Source organism: Chenopodium album, chromosome 11, assembly GCF_948465745.1.
Source record: "Chenopodium album chromosome 11, dcCheAlbu1.1, whole genome shotgun sequence".
Taxonomy (NCBI): domain Eukaryota; kingdom Viridiplantae; phylum Streptophyta; class Magnoliopsida; order Caryophyllales; family Amaranthaceae; genus Chenopodium; species Chenopodium album.
In genome coordinates, this window is record NC_137844.1 from 37,246,496 (window position 1) to 37,261,095 (window position 14,600).

The window sequence follows — 14,600 nt, forward strand, 5'->3', positions numbered from 1 at the left end:
GCAATTAATAATTGAAGCTCCCACTAAATTCCGCATCCTTCTTAATTAATCAAATTAATTAAGCCGGTAAACCCAAATATTTGCCAAAATTAAATTTTGCAAATGCCGCTCAAAAACCGAGGCCTAGCCTCAAAATTTAATTCAAATTAATTAAAACCAAAATAATTAATTAAAATAATTAAAACGGCAAAATAAGAAAACATGAAGCCAACCGCATTTAAGTGGCTCATGCACTAAGTACATGCCATATGCAAGCCAAGGTCGTCTATCAACCCCGGACTATACGGCTTGGTGCATGTGCCTCCACCACCCCCACATAGCACTAGCTAGGCCGAGCCTAGTAGCGTTTGCTACGGGTTACTTGGTACTAGGCACACACACTAAGGCTGCTTGCCCCCTCGCATCAAGCACCAAGCAACGCAAACCACCCGCTCAAGCTTGCACCAGCCACACAGCAGCACGCACGGTGCGAGCGTACAGCACCATGCTGCTGCTCGTGGCTCCTTGGCGCGCCATGATGTCGGCAGCAAGCAGCAGGCACGCACATGTGGCCGCATGCAAGCTCAGGGCAGCCCACTTGGCAGCCACATGCAGGCTACTATACAGCCCGGCTAGCTAAGTGAGGCTCTTGCCTCGATTTGCGTGCCATAGCCTCGGGTTTCCAACCCGAATTTTGCATGACATATAATTAATTCTAAATTAATTTTAGAACTACTTCAATGAGTGTAGGGAATATTTCAAGCATCCCACACTTGAGCCCCACTGAGATCATACACTTAAGCATGGTGGCATCCAAAGGGAAGGAAGCTAGAGTAAAAGAGTCGCAAACAAGTTTTAGGAACTTGTAAAGCGTTCATAGGGTGAAGGTTACACCCCTTCACGATCCATGAGATCGCTAACTCCATAGTGGTCTTGAACCATGACTGGATATTCGGTGATGAAGGTACAAATCCAACCTAAAAGAGATTGAACCTGCCCTAATAATAGGCCTCTGCTTTATTCTTCTCATATTCATATGCGCTTTCTAACTAACATACAATCAATATGTTAACCCTAAACCTGTTTAATCTATGTTGGTTGAATATTAATGCACAAACAAACCTATTATTGACGATCACTTGAATTATAATCATATTATCCTAAACAAGATTATTAATTATCTTATTAAGCGTGATTACAAGTACAAATTCCCTTTAAACCTGCAAGAGAGGGCTTGACCAAGCAATAACAATAATAATATATCAAGCAACATAAAATAATCATCATCTTAATATTCTCAATAATGCATAATATTAATAGCAAGATCCTAGGCATGATACTAACAAGATTAATAACAAATCCTAGCATGTCACTAAACAAATAAAGATCAAAGCTTGATTCCTAGCATGATACTAACATGATTAATAATAACTCCTAGCATGTCACTAAACAAATAAAGATCAAAGCTTTATTCCTAGCATGATACTAACATGATATAAGAAAGAATAGGAAACATCATAGAAACATGCAAGATATTAGAAATCTTAGTTATTACCCTAAACATGATACTAGGAAGCAATAAAACATCCTAACATGACACTAATAATCAAAGCATGACTTCTATATCAAAATAATAACATGGATGCCTCGTATCTCTTTTTAATAACAAAATACACGCGTAAGTTCAAGGAAAATAATATCAATTAATTAAATCAAATAATTGAAATAGAGATTTGGGACCAAACCCTCAGAAATTATCAACCTTTCACGTCTAGGGAGAAGACAACCTCGAACTTGGCTAGGTGTGTCTAGAACTTGTGAATGTGGAATTTTGTAAGAGGGAAGGTTTAGAAAAAGAATAGAGAGAGAAAGTTTCTAGCTTTAGAGAGAGAATAGAGAGTGATGATTGGTGATTGTAGATGATCAAAAGCAGGGAGATACGACCCCTATTTATAGAAAAATAGTCCGAAAATAAATCAAGTCCTATTTGGAATAAAACTGGCATCTGTCGCGAGGTGACAGGATTAGCGCCAGGCGACAGATGTTATCGCCAAGCGACAGACTCTGTCGTTTGGCGCTAATTAAAAGATAAAACGCGTTTGCACGCGGAATCCTCGCCTTAATATGATTAAGCAGCAAATTCCGTGTTTATCAAATTAAAATCAGGTTAATCATAAAACAGTTATTTTATTCCCAATAAAACTCTTTAAAATATAATTATCAATCCTAATACTATTAGAATTTAAATGAACCTTCTAAATATTCTAGAAGATTAAAATCAATCCTAATAACTTTAGAAATAATAATTAATAGGCCCCCTCTAGATCATTGGGCCGCATGTAAAAATCATTTCGGGCCAAATCTAGTATTTAGGCCATGACTTTCTCATTATTCATCGGAATTGGACTTATAATATATCGCTGGAAAGCTCTTTTCGAGCCCAATCCAACTACACTATTATTGGACCCTTATCATGGACCAAACTAAATTGGACTGACTATTTTCATAAATAGAGCACATTTTCAAAAACAAAAAGAGAGACATTTTAATAAAAACAACCACATCACTAGACTTTTCACACTTTCACTTCGTTCGATAATCAAATGACGTGAAAGTATTCATCACTGGGTTTGGTTTTGGGGAGACACATTTGGGTGTTTACAATGAGCAAAATGAAAAATTAAACAAGTCCAACTTAAATTAAAAAATTCATTAAGGTGCATATAACCAAAATTATTTCCAAGAATCATTCTTTAATAAAATTGGTTTAACTTGGTGCAATAAAATAAATAAGGGCAATAACTCACTATTAATTTAATCAATTTAAATTAATCATGAGATTTTGACAAAAATAAAAGGGAGTTGGAAATATGAACACAAAGGTTCAAATAAAGATTTCAACTTTTACACTTGTGAATCCTTGAAAAATTATATCTTCCAATATGAAGATAAATGAAATTTCTATCACAAGATTCAAACTTTATGATTCCAATCAGCTTAATACATGATTAAATCAAAAGTTCAACCAAAAATTCATGGAATTTAGTAACTAAAAGTTTCAATCACTTAAAACAATTAAAGATTGAATCTTTAGTACTTAGAAGCAACAAAGAACAAATTTTTTACGCTTTAATGCAATGGATTTGCAATTATGTGAAAATAAAAACCAAACTTTCAAGCACCAATTACTACCAAGTAACCATGCTTAAAGAGGTTTAAAATTTCATATAAATTAAGGAAAATCCAAATACATAACCACCATAATATGCCATTAAGATTCAAGGTTAGAAAGACTTAAAATTTTTCGTCAAAACGAAAAATCCCTCGAAAAATGCATTTTTGGTCGTTTTTTTTGGCTAAAAACACAATCCTAAAAGGGCAAAACCATTCCCAGAACACCTTTTCCACCCAAAATTCACTATTTTTGGGTGAAAATCTGGGTTCTGGGCTGAAGACAGCTATAATACGAGCTTAAGATTAATTAAACTGAGCTACTAATCTAATTAGCAACATAAAACCAGAAAATTTAAGCCATAAAAACACCTTGAAAAATATGATTATAAAATTAAATGAGCAAGGCTCCGATACCGCTGTTAGGTTTGGATGAGTCCGACTCACCGCGGAAGACAACCCGAGCCAAGACCACACTCACAATAATTATAACCATAAAGCATAATTAACTTAAACAACAAGATTAAGAAAGAGATTAATACCTTTGACGCGTGCTTCGCTCACTAAAAGAGCTCTTACTTTGAAAACTCTAAGCCCCACTCACACGAGGACCTCCAACGAAGTCCACCTTCAACTCGACCCCCGAAAATGGTCCAATTCTTAGGGGTTAGCTAAGCCCAACCTAAACCCGAGTAATTATATTGGTCAAAGGTTTTCTCAGTGGAGATGCCTTTTTCAATACCTTACTCAAGTGATTTTCCCAATACCCCAACTTGGGTATTTATAAGGAAAGGCAAGAGTGAGATTTGCTCCTCCATCAATGTGGGAGAATTGATTTTTCCATTTTATTTTTAAATAAAAAAAAAATTAATTATCAAGCTACTAATAAATCAACAAGTGGCACATTTAGGAGAAGAATTAGGTGAGGACCACAAGGAAGGGAGGGGACCAAACTTGATCCCCAAGGAGCACACTATGGCCAGCCACCTTGCATCTCCCATACCCAACCACCGGCTGCCACGTGGTACCCCAAGAGGAGCACCAAGGCAACCGGTTTTGGGCTTGCTGCCACGGCCAGCTTCTGGGGCCAAGGCGCGGCTTGCGGCTGCAGCCTCGGCCCAGCTAGTTGGCCTTGGCGCGGCTGCTGCCCCCTTGGCCGACTGCCGTGGCTGGTACTTGCTAGTCGTGGTGTGCCAGCATGCACCAGCCGGCCTAAGCTCGTCTTGGTGCATTTGCTAGCCACCTCGACTTTTACCAAATTCCCCTAGGCATCGGTTTGCTTGGGGCATTCCGATCATAGGGGTATTTTGATAATTGTTGATTTATTAATAATTTTACCGTCTCGTCCTTTATTATTTCAACTCGACTTCAGACGCTCGGTTTCGATGCTCCAAGCTCGAATTTCCGACGTTTAAATATTAAGTACTCGGGCGACTCATTAATTCCTTCCGAATTAATTCGTCGCGTCGGTTCGTTAGTTGCTGGGTGTGACCCGAAGGGTTCGGTCAAGATTAAGATGTAATACTAATTATACGTTAATATTACTAATCGGAAGCGGCCTCCACCCAGGCATTCAGATCACTTGACCTCACTGAATAATTAGCTTTCTAATAATTCCGAACCCTCTATCGGAATAATACACTTATTCGAAGGACACCATTCCTTTCAATTTGGCCTACTCAGTTTCTCCTTGTCAAGAATTGAGCGTAACGAGAATTGGTTGTTTGAGTTATTCGCAAACATGGTTCTACAATTGAAAGAATTTGAAATGAAAAACCATTCATAATACTAAATAAGATTGAATTCATGCATATATATATCAAACTTATTTGAACGTCTTATTATTCACACATTAAATTTGTCCTTATTTGGTGAGAATTAGTCGATTCCAAGATCCAAATCATCAATGAGTGATTAAGCATGCTTTGGCTTGTCTTAACACTTATTACTCTAAGGTAAGCAACTCTTTGCTAATGGCTCCAAGCCACTCTTGGTTTGATAAATCGTCGCATCTAATGCTCTCGTGACAATTTATCTCTTTTGCCATGACATGTTAGGACTCCATCACTCATATTATTGAGTCTAACCAAAACCAACATGTATTATGATGTCTTGCTTTGGCAAACCCATCAACATACCTTACGTTCCTATGAAAGTAGTGATGCCTCGCTTTGGCGTAGCCCATCACTATTCTCAATAGTTCGGTAAGTGTTGTTTTGGAATGACAAGTTTTACTCGATATTTTAGGGACCTAGGGTTTCTATGTTGGTTGATTTAAGTGAACTTAATTAATCATCGCAACATTCGAAATCCTAAACATGCATCTAACATATCATTCATATATATATAAGCATAAATATATAACGAAAAGATAAGTAAATGATGCATTTGGCAACTAGCATGACCCCTTGAGTCTTCAAGTCTTCAAGGGTCTTGATTTGCAATTTCATGGCTTCGTCTTCCAAGAAACTCCGTCTTCAAGACATAACCAAAATTATGCAACTACTAGTATCTACGATTAGGACTAATCTAAATATTAAGGTACAAAAATACGCAACGGTTCGCAGACCGTATTTAGATTTACAAAAATACATGACGGAACGCAATCCGTATTTTCTATCCTAATCAGGTCCCACTAATTGCCATTTCACAAAACCTGTAAGAGAATATACATTCCATTCATCCATTCATCACTATATGTGAATTTCCCATGTATTTTACAATGATATACAAGTAACAATGCACAGATACGCGTAAACTAGTAACTAACTTAGGTGGTTAATCCGATTAACGCGCCTAATTAAAACTAGTCAAAGTTGTTTACCGATTATGTAATTAAGCGTAATTAAAATAGCTCAAATAAATAATGAAGCTCCCACTAAATTCCGCATCCAATTTTAATTAATTCGATTAATTAAGCCGGTAAACCCAAAATTTTGCCAAATTAAAATTTGCAAGTGCCGCTCAAAACCGAGGCTTAGCCTCTAAAAAATTTAATTAAATTAAATAAATATAAATAAAATAATTAAAACGGCAATAAAGTGCAAAATACATAGTCGACCGCACGCAAGTGGCACGCGCACCTAGACTAGCTAAGCACGCACCATTGCTAGCCACAGCTGCCTAGCAGCTCGGGCAATGCGGCATAGTGCGTGCGCCCGCACCACACCAATGCAGCACTGCTAGGTGCGCCCGAGGGCATCCTAGCAGCGTTTGCTGCAGGCTGCAAGGTGCGAGGCAGCATGCAGCCCGGCTGGCCGAGAGATGCTTGCGCTATTGTGCCTCGGTTTATGTGCAAGTGCCTCGGGATTCCCGATTTTTTCGTGTGACATTTTTAATCAATTCTAAATTAATTTTAGAATCAATATTTTGAGTAAAAATGAAAATTAAAACAAGTCCAACTTAATAAATTCATTCAAGTGCAATAACCAAATTAATTCCAAGAACTATTCTTTAATAGAATTTGGTTCATCTTGATGCAACAAAATGAAGGGCAACTCTCACTATTAATTTAACCATCATAAATTAATCATGAGATTTGACAAAATTAAAAGGGATTTGGAATAATGAACATAAATATTCAATGAAAAATTCCAACTTTAACTTGTGAATCTTTGAAAAATTACATCTTCTAATATGAAGATTAATTAAAATTTAATCACAAGTTTGAAACTTTATGATTCCAATCAACTTAATAAATGATTAAATCAAGAAAGTTCAATAAACAATCATGGAATTTAGTAACACAAAGTTCCAATCGACTAAAATAATTAAAGGTTAGATCTTTAGTACTTAAGAGCCTCAAAACACAAACTTTTCACACTTAAAGCAATTTGTTTGCAATTATGTGAAAATTTGAGCCAACCATTAAGCACCAATTACTACATGGTAATCATGCTCAAAAGTGGTCTAAAATTGTAGAAGCATAATGGAAAGAACCAAACACATAATCACAATTAATATGCCATTAAGATTGAAGGTTTAAAAGATTTAAAAATTTTCGTGAAAACGAAAAATCCCTCAAAACAGGCATCTCTGGGCAGAATTTGGCTTTTTCACAATCCTAAAAGTGTCAAATTGTTTCCAGAACATCGATTCCACCCAAAATTCACTAGTCTTAGGTGAAAATCTGGGGTTTGGAGCCAAAATTCTAATTAAAACGGGATTAAAATTAATAAAATCGAGCTACTAATCTAATTAGCAACAACAACCAGAAATTAAATCCATTTTAAACACCTTGAAAATATTAGTTACAAAAATAAATGAGCAAGGCTCCGATACCGCTGTTGGGTTTCGGAAAGTCCGACTTTCCGCGGAACAAAACCCGACCCCAAGACCCGCTCACAATTAATATAACTAAAAAGCATAATGAACAAGATAAAGAGATTAGACAATAGTACCCTTGATGCGCGCTTTGCTCGCTTGACGAGCTCTTACTTGGAAAGCTTCGAGTCCCACACGTACGTAGACATCCAATAGAAATCCACCCGCAACTCGACCCTTCCGGTCCCTACTCGAAGTTTAGCCGAGCTAGACCAAAAATAAACTTACTCGAGTTTTAATGAACTTAAAGGTTTTCTCTCTTTGGAGATGCCTTATTGAGTTCAACTCAAGTGGGTTTCTCAAATCCCAATACATGGGTATTTATAGAGAATTCCCACCAACATTCCTCTTTCCCATCAATGTGGGAGAGTTGGTAAAAATCATTTTTCCATTTTATTTTTAATTCAAAAACAAAAGAAAAAGGCAAAGCAATAATTAATCAACAAGTGGCAAGCAAGGAGGGGGAGAGTAGGTGAGGACCACAAGGGGGGGGGGGGACCAAAGCCTTGCCCACCAAGGATCCCCAATCGCCTCACACATGCCCCGAACCGGAGCCACTAAATGCGTGCCAGCTGGCGTTGCCAGCCTTGGGCGCCAAGGCTGCCCAGCTGCCTGCCTGGCCCCTTGGCTGGGCCTGCGAGCTGGTTGCACGGGCCAGCAGCACGCGCCAGCAAGCCTCCAATAATGCGAGCTTCTGGGCGCTACTGCCAATATCTCTCGCGCGTCATGGCTTGCTGGCCAGTGCACCAGCCCGCACATGCGCGCAGCAAGCCACGCACGCAATGCGGGCTGCTGGTGCGCTTGTGTGCGACTGGTGCTACTAGCATTGCTAGCGATGCGCGCGCCAGCTGCCTGCTAGCCATGCGCACCCAACACCCTTGGCTTGGTGCGGTATGCATGCTAGCTTCTATGCTAGCACCATTACCCTTAGCACTCGGTTTGCTCGGGCCATTCCGATGTTAGGGCTATATTGGTTATTTGTTGATTAATTGATTTTTACCGTCTTGTCGTCTTATTAATTCGACTCGACTTCCGACGCTCGGTCTCGACGCTCCTAGCTCGATATCCGCCGTCTATGTTCATAATTCTCGAACGACTCATTAATTCCTTTCGGATTAATTCTTCGTGACGGATCGTTAGTTGCTTGGGTATGACCCGAAGAATTCAATCAAGATTAAGCTGTAATATTAATTATATATTAATATTACTGATCGGAAGCGGCCTCCAACTACACATTTCGATTACTTAACCTCACTGAATAATTAGCTTTCTAATAATTCTGAACCCTCTATCGGAATAATACACTTGTTCAAAGGAAATCATTCCTATCAAAACCCATTTTTGTTTCCAAGTAAACCAGTAATATGATGTAAGAAATGAATTATAATAAAAACAACACAAGCAATTATAAGTATAGCACGCAAATAAAGCGGATTTTTCGAATTAACGGACAGGATTCAATTACTAAAAAGATGACTTGGTTTGGACTCAGTCTCAAACCAAACGAATTTGAATTCAAATGTGAGTCCAAGGTTTGATTATTAAGCAAATCGAATATGGATTTAGCCTTATCTAATCCGAATCCGATTTGTTGTCATTCCTATTTAAAATTTAAAAATTCAAATAAAAAATATTCAAAACTCCAAAACAAGTGTTACTATTATATAATCAAACAAGTGTGACAACGATCCACATAAATGAGAAGTAATGGAACAAGTTGGTTAATCATGTTCTTTTAGTTTTTAAGGCGTCTTCTACTATTTGTGAACGGATTGACTCCTTACATACGAGATTTTAATGGAAATCTGGGGAGTCATCATTTAAGGGTGTAGCTTTGTCTTCTTTGGTTGCCATTCATTTGCCCAAAGGTTTAGGGAGTCTTGGTTTACACTGTCTTTTCAACAATTTTAACCTCGCTTTATTGGCTTAGCAAATTTGACGTCTCATTCATTACCCCAACTTTTAATGTCTAGAGTTTTTAAGGCAAGATACCCTTCATTGCTTTCGATGTCTCCGGCCATTTTTGGTACTCGGCCTTCTTGGGGAAGTCGTAGATTGTTAGAAGGCAAGAAAGTTTTATCTCGAGGTTTTGTTTGGAAGGTTGGGTCAGGTGTGCGGGTTAATATTCTTTGGTGATGATTGGTTACCTAGAGTCAATGTTGCCTTTAAGGACTCGACTTTTGTGCGGGAGAAGCCATCTTTTGTTTCTGAATTATTGGATGCTAATTCTAGTAATTGGAATTCATCCCTAGTTAGAGTCTTATTTCTGGATTCTACTGCAAAGATTATTTTGGGTTTGGGAAGCAAGGCTGAAGTAGAATATTGACGATTTTGTTTATTGGAAATTCACTAGGGATGGTTCCTTTTCCACTAAGTCTACTTATTGTCGGTTGGTTTCCCAATTTTTATGGGATCCGGGCAGTCCGGGGGGGGACCACTACGGCTTGTCAAATACTACTTGATTGCTTCTTCTTCTTTAGTGCCTTCCTCGTCCTGGTGAAAGCGTCTTTAGGGTTTTTCGATTCTTCCTAAATGGAAGATTTTTGCCTGGAAACTTGTCCACAATGCGTTGGCTACAGCTGCCTTACTTGGTTTATGAGGGATCCCTGTTCATCTAGGTTGTGTATTTTGTAATCAGTCTGTGGAAACAACAGTGCATTTATTTTGGGATTGCGGATTCACGAAACTGATATGGTCCTCTAATGGGCCCTTGTGGTTGATACCTCATCTACGTTTTCGTAGGAAGTTTGGTTTGTTGACCTTATATCGCGATTTTCGAGTTATAGGGACTGGGAAGGGTTAGACTTTATCTTTAGTTTATGTTGGGTTATTTGGTCAACTCGGAATAACTTCCTCTTTTGGTCGGAGGTTTATTCTCCTTATTCTATCTTTGCCCTAGTCGAGAGTAGGTGGAACGAAGTCGGAATTGAATGCTCGTCTTTTGGTTGCTTCAATTCTTTGCTGTCGTTTGCTCCTCCAGGGTTTCCCTGTCTTTGGGGGTTCATTGTCTTCAAGGGGACTTGGATTCTGTTTGTGATATTTGCCTACTTTTTTTTATGGTGCTTGGGAACGGAATACTCATAGGGCAGGTGTAGGTTGGATGTTTAGGGACATGTGTTCCTCTTAGTGTATTGGTGGGGGTGCGCAGGCTTTTGTTGTGAACTCTGCTCTTCAGTCGAAATTGAAGGCTTGTTTATTTGGGATTCGTCATGTTCAGCAACAGGGTTTTGCTCGTGTGTTGCTAGTGATTGATTGTGCTATTATTCCTACTCTTCTGTTTGGGCAAGCTCACTAAGGTATCTCTGTTATTTGGTTGATTCAGGAGATTAGGGATACTATATCTTCTTTTCAGTTATGTCAGATCAATCTATAAGGTTCCTCGTTTGATGGTCTCCTCGACACACGCCTTTGCGGGAGCGGCTCGTGATTTACTTAGTTTTTGCTTTTAATTTGTTTGTTTGTGTCAAAAAAAAAAAAACCAACGAGTAAATAAAAATTCTTCTAATAACCACAGAAAACCCTAATATTTATAACACCCCTCGAAGTCCATAACCACAAGATCCAAATTTCTCCATCAACCTCATTTCAAATTAGGGTTTTAGATTTGTAGGGTTATATCATTTCCGCCTCTTTCTCTCTCACTCTCTCTCTTTCTCTCTCCTCGGAGATCCTGCAACCATGGCGACCCAGATGAGCAAGAAGCGAAAGTTCGTCGCTGATGGTGTCTTCTACGCTGAACTCAACGAAGTTTTCACTCGTGAGCTTGCTGAAGATGGTTACTCTGGTGTCGAAGTTAGGGTTACTCCTATGCGCACTGAGATCATCATTAGGGCTACTCGTACCCAAAATGTTCTTGGTAATTCTAATTTCCCCCCATGTTTTAGGGTTTTTCATTTCATTTGATTCATTTTTTTGCGATTTTGATTTGGGTTTTTGATTGGGTTAGGTGAGAAGGGAAGAAGGATTAGGGAGCTGACCTCGGTTGTTCAGAAGAGGTTCAAGTTTCCAGAAAATACTGTTGAATTGTATGCTGAGAAGGTTAACAACAGGGGTCTTTGCGCTATTGCTCAGTGCGAGTCTCTTCGTTACAAGCTTCTCGGTGGTCTTGCTGTCAGAAGGTATATAAAATGTTTCAACCTTTTTTTTTTTCAATTGAATTTTAGTTTTGATTCGTTTAAGTTATCGTCCAAATTCTAAAGTTATCAACTTTAGTGTTTCTTATACATTGGAGCATTGATTAATAATGTATTGTTTGATTGTTATTTAGGGAAAAATGAATAATTATGTAACTTGTTTCATGCTGAGATCCTGCAAAATGTGCTTATGAAATGGAATTTGATTTATCTTGAATTTTCCCGATTTTAAATTGTTGTATAGAAGTTTTGTAATGAATTTATTTGTTAATGGGTTGGTTAACATATTTGCTAAATATATGTAACCTTGAATGTTTTTATCAGAATTATGTAATTATTATGCTTTCTTTTTTTGTTGAGTTTCTGTTTGTTTAATGACAATGTCGCTGCCAAATCTGATTAGTTTGCATTGAGGCTCTGTTTGTTTAATGACAATATCGCTGCCAAATTTGGTTAGTTTGCCTTTGTTTGAATGTGCAGTTTTAGATGTTAATCTGGTTAATTGTTTTGCTTTGTGTGATATGTGCATTGGTTATGTTGTCTTCTTGTAGCTTGTTGTATGTTGTATTTTCCATTTTAATATCATTCATTGAACATTAATTATTGTCATCCATAAAGCAGATTGGTTCCTCTGTACCTGTTCTGTGTCGGAAGGTGACTAGATTAAAACCATCCTCCATGCTTTATCCTCGTGAAATAAGTTGATTATTCACGTAAAACCTGCTAGAGGGCACATCTATTAAGCCAGCCTTAATAACCTGTTTTTTTGCTTTAATTTTGTATGAATAATTCATAAATAGTGAGCTATTTTTTGTTTTAAATAATAGTGATTTGTTGTTAAGATGATAGATTTCTAATGTTCTGTATAAGGTCATGTTGTACAATAAGTGTTTATACCCTTCAATAAAGGAATTAAAAACCGAAATCAACAGAAAGTACTCCGTATCTTAGAAGAACGATGTTTTGGCTCAATATTTGTATTTCAATATTGTGATAGACTATCTTTGATATTGCTTGTTTATCTTGTTGCCAGTAATATGTATAGGGTTATGTGCTTAGTAACTTTTGAATGTGTGCTTAAAGGATATGTCTAACTTTCATGTTTTGTTAATTGCTTGTGTGTGGAAATGATGTTTTTTTATCTCATGTCTTCTACAAAGTTGGTCTTTCTGTACCAATCTTGTGTCGGAAGTTGACTATATTGAAGCCCTTCTCTTTCATTCTCCTACTGAGATATGTTAGTTTTCGTGTAGTATTGTTAGTGAGGGCACAAGATATGGTTATTATTTCCTTGATTTCGTTCGTTTTTTTTAACTCTAAAAAGATTTATTCTTTGGAAGTGTCGCAGTGGTGTGCTTTATTGATCATGTGATTGATGTCTAAACAATTGGCGTGAACCCATCTGATCTAGTCTTTTTTGGTTCCTAGAATTGTTTGTTGTGTACTCTCCATGAAATAAAATTTCATCTTATGAATAATTCTCTCCTTAAACATGCAACAGTTTCTGGCTCTTTGATTTTTCCTAATTCTAACTTTTCTGGTGGGTGTATGATTGTCTCTTTCAGGGCATGTTATGGTGTTTTGAGATTTGTCATGGAAAGTGGTGCCAAGGGTTGTGAGGTCTGTTAATAGTCTCCTAGATTTACCCTGTATAGTTTGCATTTGGCTGTTCCTTATAATTTACCTTTTGTGTTTGAATAGGTCATTGTTAGTGGAAAATTGAGGGCACAGCGTGCTAAGTCCATGAAGTTCAAGGATGGATATATGATTTCCTCTGGTCAACCAGTTGTTGAGTACATTGACTCAGCTATCCGACACGTGCTTCTTAGACAGGTAATCTGAACGTGCAAAATATGAATTTTGTATGGGTTATCTTTTGTAATTGTGGTGTCTTTTGTTGATATCTAATTTGGTAATGTATTGGCTCAAAACAGGGAGTGCTTGGAATTAAGGTTAAGATCATGCTTGACTGGGATCCCAAGGGAAAGATTGGACCTCAAAAGCCAATCCCTGATGTTGTTGTTATCCTCCCACCAAAGGAAGATGAGGTTTATGCTAGGGTTCCAGTTTTGGCGCCAGAAGTTGATCTTGTAGATTCCAGTGGACCAGTACCTGTTGCCGTTGCATAAGCAGATTCACTTAGTTTACATTACCTGTAGTCCTCATTTTAGGTTTTCTTTCGTTTCATGTCAGCTTAATGTTAATCTGTTGCTGAATTTCAGCAAAGATTGTACAAAGGCGTCATGGAGCTATTGCATGCTGTAATTTCAATACCCCATTTTGAAAAAAGTTCTTTGTTGGCTTTAAGTTTGGGAGGACACTTGATCTTATTAGAAGGATATTTAGCCTGATGAAGGACTCTCCCTGATTTTGTGCCTTCATCAGGTTTTTATTTTTTAAAATTCTTATTCAAGTCAAATACAGACCATGAAAAGTCTTAACAGCAGCATATATGAAAATTTTGTCATAGCAAATTAGCAACCAAGAGATACCAGAATCTAGTCATAGCACTAAAGTAGTCAATTAATGTAATCTGATTAACGTTTTTTTTTTATTTTTTTATTTTGTTGCTTCATTGTCTTAAAATTGGAGTTGTATGAAATGATGCATATGTAGTGAATAAAGTTTTATAAATTTGGCTAGGATTTGGAAAATTTGCAAATTGCAGTCATTTAAAGTTAGTATTTTGCAAATTGCAACTATTTGCTAAAAAAAATTGCAAATTTTAGCTTAAAAGTTGTTCTAAATTGTAAATTGCAAATTGCAATCCAATTTAATTTTTTCATCGGTTCGCGTGTCGAAAAATATTCGGTTAAGGTTTTAATTGAGTTTGAAATTGGCAACAAATTAACGTAAGTGCAATTTAGAATTTATAAGAACTTTTGGGATATAATTTGCAATTTTTTTTTTAAATGAATGCAATTTTGATTGAGGCTCGAACTCGAGACTTTAAGTGATATCAAGCTGCTTACCACTTGAGTCAACTCTTGATTG

At 37.4% G+C, this 14,600-nt stretch overlaps 1 protein-coding gene across 1 annotated transcript; it reads left to right on the forward strand.

Annotated features, from left to right (window-relative positions):
- Positions 1-11,077: 11,077 nt before the first annotated feature.
- LOC145567542 (small ribosomal subunit protein uS3z-like) lies at positions 11,078-13,913 on the forward strand. Its single transcript, XM_081626843.1, has 5 exons — positions 11,078-11,329; positions 11,420-11,591; positions 13,172-13,226; positions 13,308-13,439; positions 13,541-13,913. The coding sequence occupies exons 1-5, from the start codon at positions 11,152-11,154 to the stop codon at positions 13,733-13,735; spliced, it is 732 nt and encodes a 243-aa protein (XP_081482969.1). The 5' UTR covers positions 11,078-11,151; the 3' UTR covers positions 13,736-13,913.
- Positions 13,914-14,600: the final 687 nt, after the last annotated feature.

Excerpts from the sequence above, each read along its gene's own strand:
- LOC145567542 (XM_081626843.1), top strand. The coding sequence starts at position 11,152 with ATGGCGACCCAGATGAGCAAGAAGCGAAAGTTCGTCGCTGATGGTGTC. Across the intron at positions 11,592-13,171 it reads GGTGGTCTTGCTGTCAGAAG|GGCATGTTATGGTGTTTTGA; the intron begins GTATATAAAATG and ends TGTCTCTTTCAG. Across the intron at positions 13,227-13,307 it reads GTGGTGCCAAGGGTTGTGAG|GTCATTGTTAGTGGAAAATT; the intron begins GTCTGTTAATAG and ends GTGTTTGAATAG.